The sequence below is a fragment of the Chiloscyllium punctatum genome, chromosome 30 (assembly GCF_047496795.1).
Source record: "Chiloscyllium punctatum isolate Juve2018m chromosome 30, sChiPun1.3, whole genome shotgun sequence".
In the NCBI taxonomy this organism is placed as follows: Eukaryota; Metazoa; Chordata; class Chondrichthyes; order Orectolobiformes; family Hemiscylliidae; genus Chiloscyllium; species Chiloscyllium punctatum.
The window spans coordinates 53,506,891-53,527,480 of NC_092768.1; the positions used below are offsets into that span (position 1 = coordinate 53,506,891).

At 41.7% G+C, this 20,590-nt stretch overlaps 1 protein-coding gene across 1 annotated transcript in view; it reads left to right on the forward strand.

The window, feature by feature from the left end:
• The window catches only part of LOC140455522 (complement C4-A-like), a 271,191-nt gene that overhangs the window by 215,754 nt on the left and 34,847 nt on the right, over positions 1-20,590 (forward strand). Inside the window, exons 31-36 of the mRNA XM_072550468.1 lie at positions 6,682-6,741; positions 7,329-7,422; positions 8,108-8,273; positions 12,858-12,957; positions 13,621-13,695; positions 15,278-15,380. Coding sequence (XP_072406569.1) covers positions 6,682-6,741; positions 7,329-7,422; positions 8,108-8,273; positions 12,858-12,957; positions 13,621-13,695; positions 15,278-15,380 — 598 coding nt within the window. The remainder of the gene's footprint in view (positions 1-6,681; positions 6,742-7,328; positions 7,423-8,107; positions 8,274-12,857; positions 12,958-13,620; positions 13,696-15,277; positions 15,381-20,590) is intronic.

Below are 20,590 nucleotides of genomic sequence, written 5' to 3' on the forward strand. Positions count from 1 at the left end.
AGCTCAGTGACCAGTGGTGTCCATCATGGAATGGTTCTGGGATCTCTGCTCTTTGTGATGTTTATAAATGACTAGGATGAATAAGTGGATGGGTAGGTTACCAAGTTTGCTGATGACACAAAGTTTGGAGGAGTTGTGGATAGTGTGGAGGGCTGTTGAAGGTTGCAATGGGATATTGACAGGAACCGGGCTGAGAAATGGCAGATAGAGTTCAACCTGGAAAAGTGAAGAGTGATTGATTTTGGGAAACTCAAATTTGAATTTAGATTACAGGGTTAAAGTCAGGATTCTTGTCACTGTGGAGGAACAGAGGGATTTTGGCATCCATCTCCATAGATCCCTCAAAATTGCTATCCGAGTTGATGGGGTTGTTAAGAAGGTGTACGGTGTGTAAGCTTTCATTAGCAGGTAGGTTGACTTTAAGAACCGCGAGGTATCCTGCGGATCTATAAAGCCCTGGTTAGACCACACATGGAGCATTGCATTTGGTTCTGGGTCACCTCATTATATGAAGGATGCAGAAGCTTTAGAGAGGGTTCAGAATAGATTTACCAGGATGCTGCCTGAACTGGAGGGTATGCCTTATGAAGAAAGGTTGCAGAGCTAAGGTTTTTCTAATGGGAGCGAAGAAAGATGACTGATGACTTGAGATGAGTGTACAAGATGATGAGATGTGATTTGGAGGTGCCAGTGTTGGACTGGGGTTAAAAAAAATCACACAACACCAGGTTAGAGTCCAACAGGTTAATTTGGAAGCTCTAGCTTTCAGAGTGATGCTCCTTCATCAGGTGGTTGTGGAGCACCGCTCTGAAAGCTAGTGCTTCCAAATAAACCTGTTGGACTCTAACCTGGTGTTGTGTGATTTTTAACTTTGAAGAGGATGAGCGGCATAGTTAGAGTGGATAGTCAGAGAGCTTTTTTTCCCATGGCAGAAATGGCTATCACGAGGGGGAGCAATTTTAAGGTAATTGGAGGAAGGTTTAGGGGAGATGTCAGAGGTAGGTGCTCAGAATGCACTGCCAGCAGTGGTAGCAGAGTCAGATACATCAGGGAGATTTAAGCTACTCTGGAGAGGTGGACGGATGATAGTAAAATGAAGGGTATGTTGGTTAGTTTGATCTTAGAGTAGGATAAAAGGTAAGCACAACATCAAGGGCTGAAGGGCCTGTCCTATACTGTACTGTTCTATGATCTGTGTTCGATGATCAACCTGGTTTGATTTCAGGCATGGGAAAGGGAGCTGTTGAGTCAGGAAGATTGAGCAGTCTGGGATTTTATTCACTGGAATTTAGAAGATTGAAATAAACCCTATCGTTTTTAAACATTGAAGATTCTTAAGGAGGTTGATAGTGTATGCGTGGAGAGATTGTTCTCACTTGTGGCCAGAGGTCATATTTTCAAAATGATTGGCGGTTAAGTCAGGGGTGAGGAAGAATTGCATCTTGCAGATGCTAGCCAATCTGTTGAACACTTCAGCAAAGACTCAGTTTATGGTTAACCTCTTGTTGCCTCTTTCCTTTTTGAAATAGGGATGTCACATTCTCAGTTTTCCAGGCCTCTGGTACTTCTCTGCAATCTAAACATTTTCGGAAAATTACAATCAATGCATACACCTACTCTATAACTATTTTATTGAGAATCCTAGTGTGTGAACCATCAGGGTCAAGGGTTTGATCTGCCTTTCGCCCACTAGTTTGTTTAATACTACTTCTCTAGTGGTAGCTATGATACTTACTTCCTCTCCATGAAGGAAGTAATTGCAGGGCACTTGCAAAATCACAATATAATCAAACAGAATCAGAATAGCCTGATGAAAGGGAAATCAGGCCTGACTAATGTATTAGTATTTTCCGAGGAAGTCTGAATGAGAATTGATAGAGGGAAACCAGTAGATGTATGGTATTTGGACTTACAAAAAGCAATCAAAAAGATAATCATAAAAAGTTCAGTAATAAGGTAAGAACTTAAGGATTTGAAGGTAACATTTTAGCATGGATCAGGAAACTTCACAGAATCAGGAAGGAGAGATCACATGAGAGTGAAACATAGCTGGAGTGAGTATAAAGTTCGGGTAATTTGGTGGCAAGGTACGAGATCAATACAGAGGGGAGGAGAAGATACTTGCTTGCCTTTTTGATGCCTGATTGCTCGTAAGTAAGTTCTTTTTTGAAACAGGGTAAGTTCAACTCAGAATCAGGGACCCAACACAAAAGAGGGACATCACAGGTGAATCATAAGTTCATTGGTTGGTGATCGTGATTAATTTGACAATATATTGCATGTCACTTTCAAGTTGAAAGTAAATTGGAAAAATAGTTAGAGAGTACAAATTAAAAGACCAGAACATTTTCCTGAATCAAATTAAGAACTGAGAAATTAAAATGGACTTACCAGGTGATGATTTGTAACTACATGATGGGGAGCTGGTGGACCCCATTGTGGTACACTGTGACCAGATTTGTAGCAAATATTAGCTGCTCAAGGAACTCTAGCTCAGCATTGATGATCTAAAGCCTGAGTTTCAACCAATCAAAAATTTATGGAGGGGAAGATGTGTTTTAGGAAGCTAGGATTAACTGCCTCAAATTCGGACACTAGACTGTGACTAAGACCAAGACAGTTAGAGGGATTCAGGAGGCAGTGCTAAAGGAACCTCAGCCCTTGAGCTTATCTGACAGGTTTGAATTTCTCACTGCCTGTGTGAATAATTAGATTACCTACAGTGTGGAAACAGGCCCTTCAGTACAACTAGTCCACACTGACCCTCCAAAGAGTAACCCACTCAGACCCATTTTCCTCTGACTAATGCTCCTAACACTGTAGTGTATTTTGGCACAGCCAATTCAATTGACCTGCACATCTTTGGTCTGTGAGAGGAAACCAGAGCAGGCATGGGGAGAATGTGCAAACTCCACACAGACAGACCTGAGGCTGGAATTGAACTTGGGACTCTGGCACTGTGAAGCAGCAGTGCTAACCACCTAGCCACCATGCCGCCCCACTGTGAGACTGGAAGCAGTAGGGAGGATGAGCAAACTGACCATAGCACTGTGGTCCAGGGAGCCACTGAAGTGGGGGTGAAAAGTGAAATATAGTAATAATCGGGGATAGCATAGTTATGGAAATTAGCTCTGTTCTTTGCGACCGGGATAAAGAATCTCAATGGTCGTGTTGCCTGTTTTGTACCCAGGTTCAGGTTATTTGATCTCAGCTACGAAGCAACGTTGAGTGGGAAGGGGAAAGATCCAGTTGTCATGTTCCATATAGGTACCATCGATATAGTAGAAAGAGGTTCTGCAAAGGAATAATGAGCAGTTAGATGCTGAATTAGAAAGCAGAACTAGCAAGGTAATAATCTCTGGATTCTTATCTGAGCAAGCTGGCATAATATGAACAAGGGCAGTGTGGTAGCCCACTGGTTAGTACTGCTGGCTGACAGGGCTAGAGACCCGAGTTCAATTCCACTCTCAGGCAACCACCTGTGTGGAGTTTGCACGTTCCCCCTGTGTCTGCGCGGGCTTCCTTCTGATGCTCCAGTTTCCTCCCACAGTCCAAAGATGTGCAAGTAAGATTGATTGGCCATGCTAAGTTCCTGTGGTGTCTTGGAATATAGAGTGGTGCTGGAAAAGCACAGCATCTGAGGAGCAGTAAAATCAACATTTTAGGTCGGTTGGGTGGGGGGGGGGGAAGGGTGGACTGGATAGGTGGAAAAGAAGATAGGCAGGTACCTGTCTATCTTCTTTTCCACCTATCCACTCCCCCCTCCCCTTTACTATCACCTTCATCCCCTCCCCCACTCACCTATTGTACTGGCTACTTTCTCCCCACCCCCACCCTTCTCTCATTTATCTCTCCATCCTTCAGGCTCTCGGCCTGTATTCCTGATGAAGGGCTTTTGCCCAAAACGTTGATTTTACTGCTCCTCGGATGCTGCCTGAACTGCAGTGCTTTTCCAGCACCACTCTAATCTAGACTCTGGTTTCCACAATCTTCAGTCTTTTTTTTACCTGTCTTGGAATATGTAAGTTAGGTGTATTAGACATGTGAAATGTAGGGTTACAAAGGTAGGATGGTAGGGGGGAGGTGAAGCTGGGTGGGCTGCTCTTTGGAGAGTTGGTGTGGACTTGTTGGGCTGAATGGCCTGTTTCCACACTGTAAGGATTCTATTGTGATGCTGCTGCTCCTTAAACAAGGTTATGTTGCCCTGGCCTCTTTTTTTCAGCGAGGTTGTAAAGGACACAGACTTTGAAAAGTCTAAGCTTGAAGGGTTTTAGGGCCAATTTGAATACAGCTAACAGGTACTGCCTCAGGCAAAAGGCTTTCAAGTTGAAAATGAAGCACATATACAACGAAAGAGGCGTAGCCAGTTCTCCCAGCTCAGCTTTGCTCTGGTTTAATTTGGTTTTGGCAGTCCAGTAATTCACTGAAAGCAGGCAGTTTTGAAGCTGCTGGACTCAAAGAATCCCTCTATGCTGGTACTCTCTGTCTGACCTCTCTCCTGTAAGACCCTGTGTTTGATTTTACCTTTTGTGACAAGGGGTGTTTATGGGGATTGTTGCAAGTATTGTGAACAGCATCATTAAGTTGGGATAATCTGTTGGGTTTTCGGACAAGTTAAGTTATTTGGTATTCTGTTCTCTTTTGTTTGTGTTTCTGTTGGTAATCTTGTAAATAAATTCTGTTTGGTTTATAACTAAGTGGTTTGATTAACTGTATCCCTCCTGGAATATTTGCGTTACACCTGCTTTAAACAATTCGCAAAGTTAGAGTCTGCACTACTTTCGTGAAATGTATTGAGGGCACCTGGTCTGGTCCATAACACTATGAAGATCAAAGATTGTTGTGGCAGAATTGAGTTGGAATTCATGAGATTCCCCAGCACCAGTTCTGGGGAGGGAGGGAGGGGGCTGTTCCGATCATATGGGATCCACCTGAATCATATTGGGGCAAGAATCCTGGCAAACTGCATAATTAGGTGTGACAGTGCTGTGCCTTTAACAAGGTTATGTTCTGTTCTTTTTCAGATGGGTCATAAAGGCAGAGGGTTCGTTATGTTTGGGTTAATTGACTTGAAGAAGCTTTGCAGTATTTTGTTTTTTTCAAGCACTTGTACAATGAGAGGGGAGTGGCCAGTTCTCCCAGTTTAAGATTTGGATTGGTTTGGTTTTTAGCAAGCAGTCAATTTTTGAGGATGCTGGTCAAAGAAGCAGTTCCATGCTAATTCTCTCTCTCTGTCTCTGTCTCTGTCTCTCTCTCCCCTGTAGGAACCTGTGTTGGATTTTACTGTTTTTGCCAAGGGGTGTTTATGGGGATTGTTGCAAGTGTTTGGAACAGCATCATAAATTTGCAAAAGTGTCAGTTGGGGTTTTCAAATAGTTATGTTATTCCAGATTTGGTTTACTTTTGTTTATGTGTAAGTAGATCCTCTTTTGTTTAAAACTGAGTGGTTGGGCCAGCTGCATCGCTCCTGGAATAGCCACTGTACACCTGCTTAAAGCAACAAGAAAAGTTAAGGTCTGGGCTACCTTCTGGAAATGTTTTGAGGGGGTTTGGCCTGGTCGATAACATAGAGCATTAAATTAAAAAGTGTGGAGTGCGTGGGTTCAGTTGCACGGAAAATTCTGGGAAATGTTAGAAGGGCTCGACAGAGTTTCTAGAACAAGTAATAGGACAGAGAGTATGGAAAGGGCCAGGAATTTCACTTCAGGTATAGCAGACGAGAAGGGTGGCTGTCAATGCAGGACTGAGGGTATTGTATTTAATTGCAGGGAGTGTATGAAACAAGGTGAATGACCTTGGAGTGCAGACTGAAATCGACAGATACAAAGTTGAGGGTACCACAGAGACGAGATTGGAAGGGATTAAGAGTTGAGAACTAAATACCCAATGACCCCTTTGCTGTAGAAAGGACAGGCAAATGGGCAGAGGAGGCAGGGTTGCTGTGTCAGTAAGAAATGAGCGAACACTAAGGGATCGCAGCTGTTGAGCTTGTTGAGGAAGAAAAAAGCAAATGTATCGCGGTTAAATTCGTAGGTGATCCAGAAATATTTCAAATGACAAGGTATGACATGGAAACAAACAGGGATGTCACCTGGATTGGAGTGTATTAGCTAAAAGGAGAGTTTGGCGAAAGTGTTTTGTTATCATAAATATAATCAGATCAGCCATGGTCTCGCTGAAAGATGGAGGAAATGCAGTGGGCCAAATGACTCTTATTTTGAGAGTCTTATTGTCTGACAATGCACTCTTGCAGGAATTCCTCTTTCTCTTGGATGAGATGTGAAAATGAAGTCTGTACACTTGCTTTTCATCAGGAAATAAAGAATTGTTTTGAACTTTTTCTTTTGACTAATAGCGATCTGAGAGGTATCATGATGAGAAGAGATTTTCAATGTTTTTTTTCAATCATAACACTGTTCTTTTGAATTAATTTGGCATTTATTATTTGAACCTCAGGAAATATATTTATCACTGCTTCTCAAAATGTACTGAATTGCATAAGAAGAGCTTTTTAATGAACACTGATCTTCAATGGTTGTGATTATCAGTTCCCGCAACACACAAGTTTGCATTGTTGGTCAATCTGTTCATGGTCATCTCATTATTTTACATTTCAATCTAACGAAGGAACATTGGTGATGCAATGAAGAATCTGATAATGAAATATAATTCCTGTTATAGTTTCCACTTGGAACCAAGATGCGCATTGAGTTGTCTGGTCAAGGGAATGGAACACTGACTGTGAGTACTTTGAATGTTGATATTATTCCTAAAACAAATGTGATAACCTCAATGATTTCTTTCGCATTCAGGTATGAAAAGTTTATTTTAAAATATCCTTGAGGTTAGTGGTTCATGCATAAATGTGTTGTGTGTGTGTATATAAATATATATTACATATGTATGTACATATAAACAGTAATCTGAAAATAAAATGACAGTAAGTTGCTTGTTGCATGGCTAGAATGATTTATTATCCAGATTGGAACAGATACCCCACTTGTACTGATATATAATACCAGCAGATATTGAACATGGATTCCTATCACGGTCAAAAGCTGAGAGGAAATGTTAATATTGTTTTTTTTTTGTCGGTGAGCTTTCGTTAATTGCATGACAGTTTGAATGGTTTGCTAAGATTGAGGAACTTATGGGCTCACACTTAGATGGAACTTTGGTCTAAGAGCGACTCCTTTTTAAAAGAGTTCCCTGCTTTTTTGAGTCTCAATAATTTCATTTCATTCTGTCCTATGCGTGCACAAGTTTGGCTTAATGCTGCTTCAGTAGGAATTAATGTTTAACAGGAACGTACTTGTGATACTTAACAGTTCCGAAAGCTGTACCATAAACTGGAGGAGCCTCTCGGTGCTTGCAAAAAGGTTCACCTCTCTGTTACTATCGAAGGAAAAGTGGAGTTTAAGAGTAAGTATAACTGATCAGGGAATGAAATGTCATCTTGACTCAAATATAGTTTTCTTTTTATAAAAGAAATAAAGTGTGTAAAATTAAACTCAAATTAAAATATAGATATACTAGTTTTACTGATGGTGGGGTATGGGATTTGTATTAAATTAGGCTGAGGATCATTTTGAAATTCAGCATATTTTTGAAGAATAGAAAATAGCATGTCAAACAAACTTAACCGTGTAGCTCCGCATGGCCCTTTATAGAGAATTTCCTCATAAACCATGAGACAGTTACGACCCCAGATCTCCTCATCAATGCCCATGTCAGGATTAAGATTCACAGTTGAGTGTGATGTGCATTGCATGGAACAAGATTCAGAGAAGACTGAGATTTAAAAGAATATGGTGATAAGTTGTAAAAGCAAAATGACATTGAATGCTTCAAGGAATGTATTACAGGACAAGCGGGAGAGCATGTGTAACTAAGAGAATTGAATAACGCTCCAGAGGCTGTGGCACAGATCAAACAAATCAGCTGGTCTCCTGTGTGCTAAAATGTATTATGCCTTTCACATTGAACAGGTTGGGAGGAAATAAACTCATCAGTGAAACCGATGAAATTGCATATTCTGTTCATAAACATGAGCAAAATTATGGGCAAACATGAGTGGTCTGTTTGTTCCTTTTCTTTTATTGCACAGGACCAGACGATTACACTAACTTTGATGAGGAATGTACAGACGATGACTCTCAACCGCTTGACTCACAGTTTGGCACCATAGGTTGGCACGATGTTCGTTCAAGAAGGAAAAGGGAAGTTCCAGATACAGAAAATCGTCAAACCATTTACTATAAAGTCTGTTACTGGTGAGTATTAATTAATATAGTTAACATTTTTAGATAGAGATGATTGACTAATGAAGTCAATGAAAAATTCTGTCTTGTATTCAGCATAAATTTTAGCCCGATATTAAAGCTGTTAATTTTTATTCTCATCCTTTTTGCCGTATTCCAGAATGGTTGCTATTTCTCAACATGTCATACTTGCACTCAATGGCTTCCTCCATTGGCTCACGTTAAAACACATGTTTCTTTCACTAAGAGTGTACATCTACCCAATTTAGCTTGACCAGAATGTATCTTCCATTTGACACCAGGATGGCATGTTGCCTTCCTGGTACTAGTGTTAAGGGTCTCTCGGAGTGGGTAGAGGGCATTCTGGGCAAGGATGTTTGAACAGTCAGTGGTACACATTGGTACAAATGACATCGGTAAAGAAAGGGATGAGGTCTGACAAAAAGAAAGCAGGGGACTAGGAAGGAAGTTAAGACTAGGAAGGAAGTTAAGAAATTGGACCACAAAGGTAGTGATCTCAGCATTCGTACTAGTGCCACGTGCTAGTCAGAGTAGGAATGACAGGACTGATTGGATGAATGTATGGCTGAAGAGATGGTATCAGGAGGAGGATTTCAGATTCCTGGGATATTGGGACCAGTTCTGGGGGAGGAGCGACCTGTGTAAATTACACCTCGGCAGGACTGGCAATTAGGGGGAGTGTTTGCTCAAGTGGGAGAGTCTAAACTAATATGCCAGAGTGGGAGAAGGAGGGGCAAGACAAAAAAACAATGGGAGAAAAAGGAAAGAGGAAAGAATAGACAGAGAAACCAAGGACAAAATTCAAATCGGGCTATTGAGAAAAGTATTGGGAGCGAGGCAAACATTGTTTAAAATAAACAAGCCTAAAGGCTTTGTACCTTAATGAGTGGAGAATTTACAGCAAAATGGATGAACAGAGCACGGAGACAGATGTAATCAGGTATGATATAATTGGCATGATGGAGACATGGCTGCAGAGTGAGCACGAATGGAGTCTGAATGCCCCAAGGGTCTTCAGTATTTAGGACAAACAGGCATAAGGAAAGAGGTGGTAGAGTGGCATTGCTGCTTAAAGAGGAAATTAACACAATAGTGAGGAAGGATGTTAGCTCTGAGAATATGGAGTCTCTATGGTAGAACTGAAAAATACCAAGAGGCAAAAAAAACCCCAAACTGCAGTGGCGATGTTGGCAAGGGCATTGAATAGGAAATTAGAGATGCATGTGATAAGGGAGTATTGGTGATAATGGGTGATTTTAATCTAAACATAGATTGAGTAAATAGAATTAGCCATAATGCCATAGAGGAGGAAGTCCTGGAAGATATATATAGGATGGCTTTCTTGACCAATATGTGAAAGAACCAATTAGAGAGCAAGCCATCTTAGACTGGGTACTCTGTAATGAGAAGGGAATCATTGCCAATCTCACTGTGCAAGACGGCTTGGGGATGAGTGACCATAACATGATAGAATTTTTTTAATCAAGATGGATAATGAAATAAGATTTAAAAGCAAAAGGTCATTGAACCTTTCAAGGAATGTATTACAGGACAAGAGGGAGAGCATATGTGATTAATAGAATTGAATAACACTCCAAAGACTATGGGACACATCAAACAGGCCAACTGAATCTCAATTAGGAAAACTTTGAAGATATGAGGCATGAAAATGACCTTGATAGACTGGAAAGACTTACTTCAATGGATGCCAGTGGATAGACAGTGGCAAACATTCATGAAGCACATGGGGGAATCACAACAACTGTTTATTCATGTCCGGCACAAAAGTAAAATGAGTAAGAGGGCCGATACGTGGCTGACAAAGGAAATTAGAGATAGTATCTGATCCAAGAAAGAAGCATACATATTTGCCAAGGAAAAAAAAAGATCTGAGGTTAGAATTCAGCAAAGAAGGACCAAAGGGTTGATTAAGAAGTGGAAAACACGGTACAGAAGTACATTTTACAGGGAAAATAAAGACTGACACTAAGAGTTTCTCTCAGTACATGAAGAGAAAGAGATTGTTGAAGACAAATAGTGGTATCCTGCAGAAACAGGGGAACATATAATAGGGGACAAAAAAAAATACTGAGCAACTGAATATACACTTTGGCTCTGTCTTCACAAAATAGGACAGAAATGTTGGAGAAGTAAGATTTAGTGTGAAGAAAGAACTGAGGGAGATCTGTATTGGTAGAGAAATGATGCTGGAAAAATTGATGGGATTGAAGGCAGATAGATACTCAAGGCCTGATATTCTACCTCCTGGAGTACTTAAGGAAGTGGCTGTAGAAATAGCGGATGCATTATTTCTCATCTTACAGGATTCTGTGGACTCTGGTACAGATTGGAAAGTCGTTAATGCCATTCCAATATTCAAAAAGGGGTGGTTGAGAGGAACCAGGGAATTATGGGTTAGTACAGCAATTATTGGAAATTGAGAAAATTCTCGAATCCATTATTAAAGACTTTATTGCAGAGCATTTGGAAAGCAGTGGCAAGATCAGACAGAGTCAGCATGGATTTATGAAGCAGTCTTCATGCTTGACAAATTTATTGGAACTCTATGAAGATGTAATTAGTAGAGTTGATATGGAGGAGCTAGTTGATATGGTACATTTGGTACATTTGAACTTTCAGAAAGCATTTGACAAAGTCCTGCGTAAGAGATTATTGTTCAAGATTAAAGCACATGGAGTTGGGGAAGTGTATTGCAATAGATAGGAAACTGGTTGGCAGAGTGGAAACAAAGCAAAGGAATTAATGGGCCCTTTTCAAATTAGTAGACATTAACTAGTGGGGTTCCACAGGGATAATTGCTAGGACCACAGCTATTCACAATATATATTAATGATCTGGATGAGGGACCAAAATGTAACTTCTCAAAGTTGCAGATGATACCAAGTTGGGTGGGAGGGTGAACTATGAAGAGGATGCAGAGATCCTTCAGCATGTCTGGACTGGTCGGGTGAGTGGGCAAATCATTGGCAGATGCAGTGGCATTTAGGTAAGTGTGAGGTAATTCACTTTGCAAGCAAAAACAAGGAAAGATATTACTACCTGAGTGGTTGTAAATTTGGACAGGGGAGTGTGTTGTGGGACACGGTGTCCTTATGCACCAGTTACGGAAGGTGGCTTCAGGTATGCAGGTGCAGCAGACTTCATCGCGAGAGTTTTGAGTACAGGAGCAGGGATGTGTTGTTGCAGTTTTGTAGGACCTTGGTGAGGCTCCACCTAGAATATTGTGTGCAGTTTTGGTCTCATTTTCTGAGGAAGAATGCTCTTGCTCTCAAGGGAATGCAGTGAAGAATAGCCAGGCTGTTTCTGGGGGTGGTTAGAATGACGTATGAGGTGAGATTGACCGGGTTAGGATTGTTATTACTGGAGTTCAGATGAATAAAGGGGAATCTCATAGAGACTTATCAAATTCTAACAGGACTAGACAGGGTAGATGCTTCCGATGGTGAGTGTGTCCAGCACCAGGGGTCACAGTCTGAGGGTTCAGGATGAACCAGTTAGGACAGAGGTTAGATGAGATTACTTACAGTGTGGAAACAGGCCCTTCGGCCCAACAAGTCCACAACGACCCTCCACAGATTAACCCACCCAGACCCATTCCCGTACATCTGTCACTAGAGGCAATTTAGGATGGCCAATTCACCTAACCTGCGCATTTTTGTACTGTGGGAGGAAACCAGAGCACCCAGAAGGGACTCACACAGACACAGGGAGCACGTGTTGACTGAGGCAGGATTTGAACCCAGGTCTCTGGCGCTGTGAGGCAGCAGTTCTAACCACTGTGCCACCGTGCCGCCCAGGATGAGGAGACATTTCTTCACTCAAAGAGTGCTGAGCCTGTGGAATTCATTACCACAGGAAGTAGTTGATGCATTGAATGTATTCAAGAGGAGGCTGGATGTAGCACTTGAGGCAAATGGGGTCAAAGGTCATGGGCAGAGTTAGGCACTTGAGTTGAATGATCAGCCATGACCGTGATGAATGGAGGCGCAGGCTTAAACGGCTGAATGGCCTCCTCCTGCTCCTATCTTCTATGTTCTATGTTTCTATGTAATGCCATGCTCATTCAAGATCTTCCATACGCATTAATCATCCAATCCCTTGCTGCATACATCTCAGTGCCCTTCGTGTTTCAATGCTGGATGCAAACTCGTTTTGCTTTCCTCATCAGGATTTCTCAGAACATTCTGCCCCCAGCAGAGAGCACGATGAACAATTAGCACCAAGGGGACTTTAGACGGCAAGAACTGAGGATCAAGATATCACTTGGGAAGTAGCAAAGCAGAAATTGGATTGCGTGCAGCTTAAATATAAGCATGCAGTGGTTTGAGCATGCTGCACATTGTGTGTAATTCACTGACCTGTTTAAGGAGTACTTATTTCCAATTGCATGTGCATGTTTTTCCACGTCAGAAAAGGAAAATAAGCAGCAGTTAGCATTCAGAGAAAATTATTAGCCACCAAATTGTCCTATTTTAAAATTAGCATTTATGTAAATAACTTTCATCCAAACTGCAATGAATTGATTTATTAATCTTAATGATTTTATTTCTAAAGGCGAGATAGTGACGACGAGACTCATTTCCAGTCTGGAATGGCAATTGTCGATATTTCACTCCTCAGCGGTTTGGAACCTGAGCTTGTGCAACTTGATCAGGTAGAATGGATTGAATCGTAAGAAGTCGTAGATTTTATTCTGAATGAAGTTTGAGAAGTATCAATCTAGTCAAACAACACCAAAAAAGATTCCGCTTTCACATTAGAAAAGAAGATAAAATCACATTCGGTGATGATTAGTGGATGGGAGATGGGTTAAAGAGAGGAAAGTAATGGGCGATAATAGATGTTCGAGAAAAAGAGCATGGGAAAATTCAGTAAGTGAATGGGCACAGGAGGAGTAGATGAATCAACTTTACCACATGAAGGGAGAGGAACGGAAGTCAAGAATTGTGGATGGAGACTGGGAACAAGAGATTGAGGGGTAAGGAAGAAGAAGCAGTTATGAAATGGAAGGAAAGAGAATGTTCATAGGAGGTAATGTAAGCTCGTAGCTTTAGTGGTCAGCATGCAAAGTGAGCTCTGCTTTAGAACGTGTGCCAACCCTCAGCCAAATGTGTAGTGGATGGTCAGGAAAAGCCTTCTCTAAATTTAGTCCTGATATTTCATAGTTTACTTTCTTGTCGAATTAACATTTGATTTTAATGGCTCTGATTTTTACTCTTGCATAATATTGTATGAGTTTAGTCCATGTAACACAAATGTAGTTTTGCTGATTACACAACGGAAAGTCACTGAAAAAAATGTTCTGATTGTTTTTCAGCTGAAGAATGGAGTTGACAAATACATCGATCACTATGATTATAAAGATGGAAGGATCTTACTTTATTTGGAGACGGTATTTCTTGTTCTTAGTATTGATGTTGATATCATGTTTAACCATTTATTAACTGAATTAAATTGGAACAAGCGAATATTAATGATATTTAGCTGATTAAATCTGTAGGATTAGGATTTGAATATCAAACTACAGAAAATTCGCTCAAAGTTATATCTCTGTTGCAATGCGATATTTGAACATCCACCTCTATGAGTTGATATTTCAATGCTTGCTACTTAACTGCTCTTTTTCCCATCAGGTTATAAGTATTTCCTTTGGTAAAGTATCTCATTCTTAAGATTTTACCGTCATTATAGGATTTATGAATTTCAGCAAAATCTCTCTGGTTATTTAGCAGGCATATTAGTTCATTATCCTTTGGTTACCATCTATCTTGACAGTGAAAACGGCTTTCTCCTATTTTTGGTTCAGTTCTTTCATGGTATGTCAGCATAACTAACAAACCCAGTATTTTTATTCATTCCTTCCTGGTGATCAGCAATGTTTTATACTGGGATAATTTCAGAGGGCACTTGAAAGTTATACCCATTGCTTTGGGCCTGGATTAACATCTAGTCCACATTTATTTAGAACAATAGATTACCTCCCCAAAACAACATTAATGAAGCCTGTGACTTTATACAGCATTCAATCAATATTACAGATTTATTAATTGCATTTAAATTCCACCAGTTCCTCTGGATTTGAACCCATGCTGTCAGAACATTTCTGTGGGCCTCTGGATTTCTAGTTCAGTCGTATTATCACATCACCCCTATTTCCCTGGCTGTAATCAATTGAGGAGGTCAGGTTGCTCAGTTGGTGAGAGAGATGGTTTGCAATACAGATCAATGCAACAATTCCTGCACTGACTGAGATTACCACAAAGGTCTCTCTTTCTCAATTTCTCCCTTTGTCTGAGGAGTGAGAACCTTCAGTTTAAGCCATTAATGGGTGGCACAGTGCTCCGGGTACCTGGGTTGGATTCCAACCTTGGGCAACTGTCTGCATGGAATTTGCACATTTTCCCTGCATCTGCATGTATCCTCCTCATAGTTGAAAGATGTGCAGGTTAATTGGATTAGCCGTGGTAAGTGCGGAATTATGGGGATAGCATGTGATGCCGAGAAGGTTGGTGCAGACCCGATGGGCCAAATGGCCTCTATCTGCATTGTAAGGATTCTATGATGATTTGATGTTGATTTGATTATCTCCATTCAACTTGCTCAAACCGTTATTCTCAAAACAGACCAAAACCACTTCGTAGTCACAGTAACGACACGCCTTCCTTTTCCCCAAGTATGCTGTACATTTTCCAAATTCTCATGGTGATATAATCTAATGTTCTCACAGCAGGTCCTAAACATTATTTTGCATTGTGTATCACGACTTAATGAAAAGAACAATTTCCAACACAGCATTTGGGTTTTGTTTACCGATTATTTCTCACATTAATGCTGAGATTTTTGTTCATGCCCACATTGTTGTCATCTGGGATGGGATCATCTTCAAAAGGATTTCCTTCAGATCATTTCAACTTCATGCATAATTCCTTACGTGTCTCTTTGCTGTGACTTTTTTCTTTTCTGATCTGTTTCAGGTCCGCGAGGAGAAAGAATGTGTTGTATTTGCCACCAAACAAATTGTTCCAATGGGTTTAGTGCAGCCGGCATCAGCAACTCTGTATGATTTCTATAACCCAAGTAAGTGACAGCTTTCTTTAGGTTTCATCACCTGACTCTAAGCAGTAGGAGGAGGAGGCAATGTCACCACAGCCTCCTCTCTGCTATGTTTCGACGAAGGCTTCAAGGAATTGCATTCCTACTTAACAGAAATTTATCCTCAGACAGCGTCTTTCCACTGGCCCATTGGCAGGAAACAGTGAAGTGGGGGGAAGGTCATTTTTCAGGTTGACATCCTGTAACTAGTGAGGTTTCTGAGAGATCAATGCCAGGATCATAACTGTTACAATAGAGGTTATTGACTTGGATGAACGAAGTGAATTTGCAGGTGACACAAAAGAAGATGTAAGGCAAGTTGTGAGAGAGATACAAATAGTTTAGAGTGATCTTGAGAGTGAAAGTAATTGGGCAAAATGTGGGAAAGCACAATGTTGTTTATTATGGAAGGGAGAACAAAAGAACAAAATATTATTCAAATGGAATAACTGCAGTAAGTTGCAATACAAAGGAACTTGAAGGTATTTGTGCATAAAAACCAGAAGAAAATACACAGACGACAGATAATTAAGAAAGACAGTGGAATGTTGGCCATTATTTCAAGGGGTTGGAGCAGAAGAGTACTAAAGTAAGACTGCAATTGTATGAGATGCTGGTGAGACCACATCTGGAATACTGTGAACAGTTTTTGTCCCCTTATTTAATGTCATTTAATTGGAGGCAGTTCAGGGAATGTTTATTGGAATGATCTCTGTATAGACAGATTGTCTTATAAGGAGAAAGTGAGGACTGCAGATGCTGGAGCTCAGAGTCGAAGAGTGTAGTGCTAGAAAAGCACAGCAGGTCAGGCAGCATACGAGGAGCAGGAGAATCGACATTTCGGGCATTGGCCCTTCATCAGTAATGAGGCTTGTGGGTCGGCTCTGGGTGTGGTCTCCTCTACATTGGCGAGACAGGACGCCTTCTTGTGGATCATTTCGGATTACACCTCTGGGACACCCGCACCCCCCAACCCCACCGCCCCGTGGCTGAACACTTCAACTCCCCCTCCCACTCCGTCAAGCACATGCAGGTCCTGGGCCTCCTCCATCGTCAAACCGTTACCACCCGACGCCTGGAGGAAGAATGCCTCGTATTCCGCCTTGGGACCCTGCAACCGCACGGGATCAATGTGGATTTCACCAGCTTCCTCATTTCCCCTCCCCCAACACTATCCCAGTCCCAAGCCTCCAACTCGGCACCACCCTCCAGACCTGTCCATCACTCCCCTCTCTGACCTATCACTTCCCCAGCTACCTTCCCCCACCCCCATCCCCCCTCCCATTTATCTCTCAGCCCTGACCCACAAGCCTCATTCCTGATGAAGGGCTTATGCCCGAAACGTCGATTCTCTTGTTCCTCAGATGCTGCCTGACCTGCTGTGCCTTTCCAGCACCACACTCTCAACACGGATTGTCTTATAAGGAAAGGCTAAACATTTTGGGACTCTACTCACTCGAGTTTAAAAGAATCAGAGGTAATCACTCTGAAACATAGAGACTTGACAGTGTTGCACCTGTCAGACAGTGTACTTTCATTCTTTTATCTAACAAAAAATCTGCGAATCGACTCTTAATAGTAATAAGCGATAATATTTCCTGACTTAATATTGAAGTAACAAAATTCACTACAAACCAACGATTTGCACTATAAATCTAATCAACTATCTTGTTCTTTAACTTATTTCTGAATGATCATCTGCCACCACACTGGATCTTGGCCTTGATCATTTGGTCTTTTCTCCCGTTGGTTCCAAGGGTGTCTTCTCTTCACGGTAGTTCGTCCTGAGATACCGCTCTGAGGGTGGTGTTGCAATGATTCTTATATTTAGAAGTCTTCGCGCCCTTTTGGGAGGGTCTCCGATGTCCACCAACAAATCAATCAGGGCTTGATCACCCTGATCGATCAGACCAAACCAGTAGTTGACAAGTTGATGGCAGAGTGATCCGTGGGCATCCATTCCTAGAGGTGTTAGAGCCTTTCCAAATATATGTGTGAGGCTCCCCTTCCGTCTGGTAAATAACTCAATGTTTCTGATTGTCCTGTGGATGGCATTGATTTCAAATTCAAGTGCATTTTGTACTGTCTGCAGCTGCTGAGTCAATTGTATATTGTCTGTCTGTGGCTGCAGCCTGTCTGGATTCTGCAGCTTGTTTATTTCAATGTTTTTGAGCAGTCACGTTTAGCCACGGCTTGCCTCAGTTTCCCAGCATGCCTCATTTATTGTCCCTTTTATCATAAGTCCATCATTTTGAGTGGCCTATCCAGTCACAACAAGGTAAATGCTGAGAGGCTGTTTTCCCTCACACAAGAGTATAGGACCACAGGGCATAGACTCAAAATAGAGATTCAATTTAAAACTGAGATGAGGAGGATTTTTTTTCTTTCAGAGGTTTGTGAGTCTTTGGAACTCCTTACCACAGAGACCTTGTGGCGGCAGAGCCCTAATGCATATGTATGACTGAGGTAGATCAATTCTTGACAAGTCGGCAATTCAAGGATTGAGCTGAAAAGATAGGGAAGGTCAACATGAGGCACAGTGGTCTTAAAACTATGATCTTTGATATTTAATAGGGCAAGAACAATATATACACAGGGACCCACCAGCAGCAAGTTCCTATCCAAGCCACCCATGATCCTGAAATGAAATATATTGCAGTTCCTTCAGGGTCAAATTCATGAAACTCACTCCTTAATGAAACAGAATTGACTGCAGTTAATCAATACAGCAGCACACTCTGACTTTCTCAAGGGCAACTTTCTCTTGAGTCAGTGACACAACAATTTGGGAAGATAAGTGGGTGGCACGGAGGCACAGTGGTTAGCACTGCTGCCTCACAGTGCCAAGGACCTGGGTTCAATTCCCACCTCAGGCGACTGACTGTGTGGAGTTTGCACATTCTCCCCGTGTCTGCATGGGTTTCCTCTGGGTGCTCCGGATTCCTCCCACAGTCCAAAAGATGTGCAGGCCAGGCGAATTGGCTATGCTAAATTGCCCGTAGTGGTAGGTGAGTGAGTGGGCTGTGCTTCAGAGGGTCGGTGTGGACTTATTGGGCCGAAGGGCCTGTTTCCACACTGTAAGTTATCTAATCTTGTGAGAGAATTTTTAAAAATGACGTGTTACATTTCTTGAACTAGATGAGAGGCTGCTGGCTAAGGTACATTAACTTGATATTCCAAGCAGTTTTGGTGGTCTCTCAAGGCCTGAGACAATCTATATCCCTATCCTCTCCCATCAAAGAATTTGAGATGAACTAGTGGGCTGTGGTATTGAGCTAATTCCAGTGGGTTGTGGAACCTTGCTTTACTCCCAAATCTGAAGTATCATGTCTTGGCTGCTGTAACAATGCATTGTGGGTATGTGTTTTGTTTCCATTTGATGGATCATTATAAAATGTCTGCCTTCTCAGGCAAATACAAAGTTCGGCCACAAAGTGCTGGAGCATTTTTGATAATTTTCTGTTCAATAACAATGAGCCAATTAGTATTCTAAAAACAGTGTATGAGAAGTTAATTAACAGAATTCAAGTATGTATGTATTGAGAAGGTGATTGGGAGCTGCATTCTGGAACAGCTACAGCCCACGAACTACAGATAGACTCAAAATTTCATGAAGGAGTGAATTCCAAGATTGTCACTCAGGATTCCTTCGTTTCTGTTGCCCTTGTCCTTCTGAACAGAAGTAGTTGTGCGTTAGAAGGTGCTAACAATGGAGTTTTGGTGAATTCCCATGCCTGCTATGTCCTGCTATGTGGCTGGATTGAATTCCATGTGCCATGCACGAATCAATCTGACCTGCCTGTCTCCATCACCCTGCAATCTGTGGCTATCCTCCTCGCTATTTATCATCTCAGAGTTTTCCTGTCATTCACAAACTCACTGATTACCCCGATTATTTTTAAGTCTTTATATCATTTAAGTATGGAACAGCAGTTCAGGCCCCAACCCTGCTCCCTGCAGAGCCTCCCTGGACACAGATTTCCAGTCACAAAACACCTTCTGCTTCCTGTCAACTCAGCCCATTCTTTGTCCAACTCGCCAAATGTCTTTGGATCCCATAGACTTTTCTTCCTTTGCGAACAGTCTCCCATGTGGGACCTTGTCAAAAGCCAAGTCGATTATATCAAATGCATTGCCCTCATCCACACATCTGCTTATCTCTTCATTGAGTCATACAGCACAGAAACGGGCCCATCGGTCCAACACATCCTTGCTGACAGGTATCACAAACTTAACTGGCTCCATTTGCTTACATGTGGTTTGTGTCCCTCTCAACCTTTCCTTTATGTGCACCTGTCCGAGTGTCTTAAATATTGTCATTGTACCCACCTCTACTACTGCCACTGACAGCTCAGGTGTCTTTTAAATCTTTCCCCTTTCACATTGAACCTATGCCCGCTAGTTTTGGACCGCTCTACCTTGGTTATTCACCTTATCTATGGCCCTCATGACTGTATAAATCTCAATAAAGTCAACCCTCAGCCTCCAAGGCTGCAGTGAGAAAAGGTCCCAGCCTATCCAGCCATTCAAGTCCTGGCAACTTCCTTGTAATTCTTTTTCTGCACCCTTTATAGTTTAACAACATTCTTTCCATAGCAGGGAGATGGGAATTGTACGCAATATTTCAATCAAATTCTTCATAAGTGAACCTTCCTTCACATAATTATGACATTGATTATTCCCTGCCTGTTCAAGTATTGATTAATTACTTCCCTCAGAATTGCTTTTGACAGTTTTCCTACTACTGAAGTTCAACTCAATGGCTTATAGTTTCTTGGATCATCTCTTGCTCCCTTCTTGAATAATGGCTCCACATGGTCTGTCCTTCAATCCTCTGCAATATTTCCTGTGGCCAAAGAGGAACTTAAGGAATTGCCCTGCTACTTCTCCCCTTGCCTCAACATGAGATATACTTCAGTTGGTCTCATAGATGTATACTTTTAAGCCTGCCTGATCATAGAGTCATAGAGATGTACAGCACGGAAACAGGCCCTTCGATCAAACTCATCCATGCTGACCAGATATCCTAACCTAATCTAGTCCCATTTGCCCATATCCCTCTAAACCCTTCCAATTCGTATACCCATCCAGATGCCTTTTAAATGTTGTAATTATACCAGCCTTCACCACATCCTCTGGTGAAAAAGTTGCCCCTTGGGACTCTTTTATATCTTTTCCCTCTCACCCTGAACCTA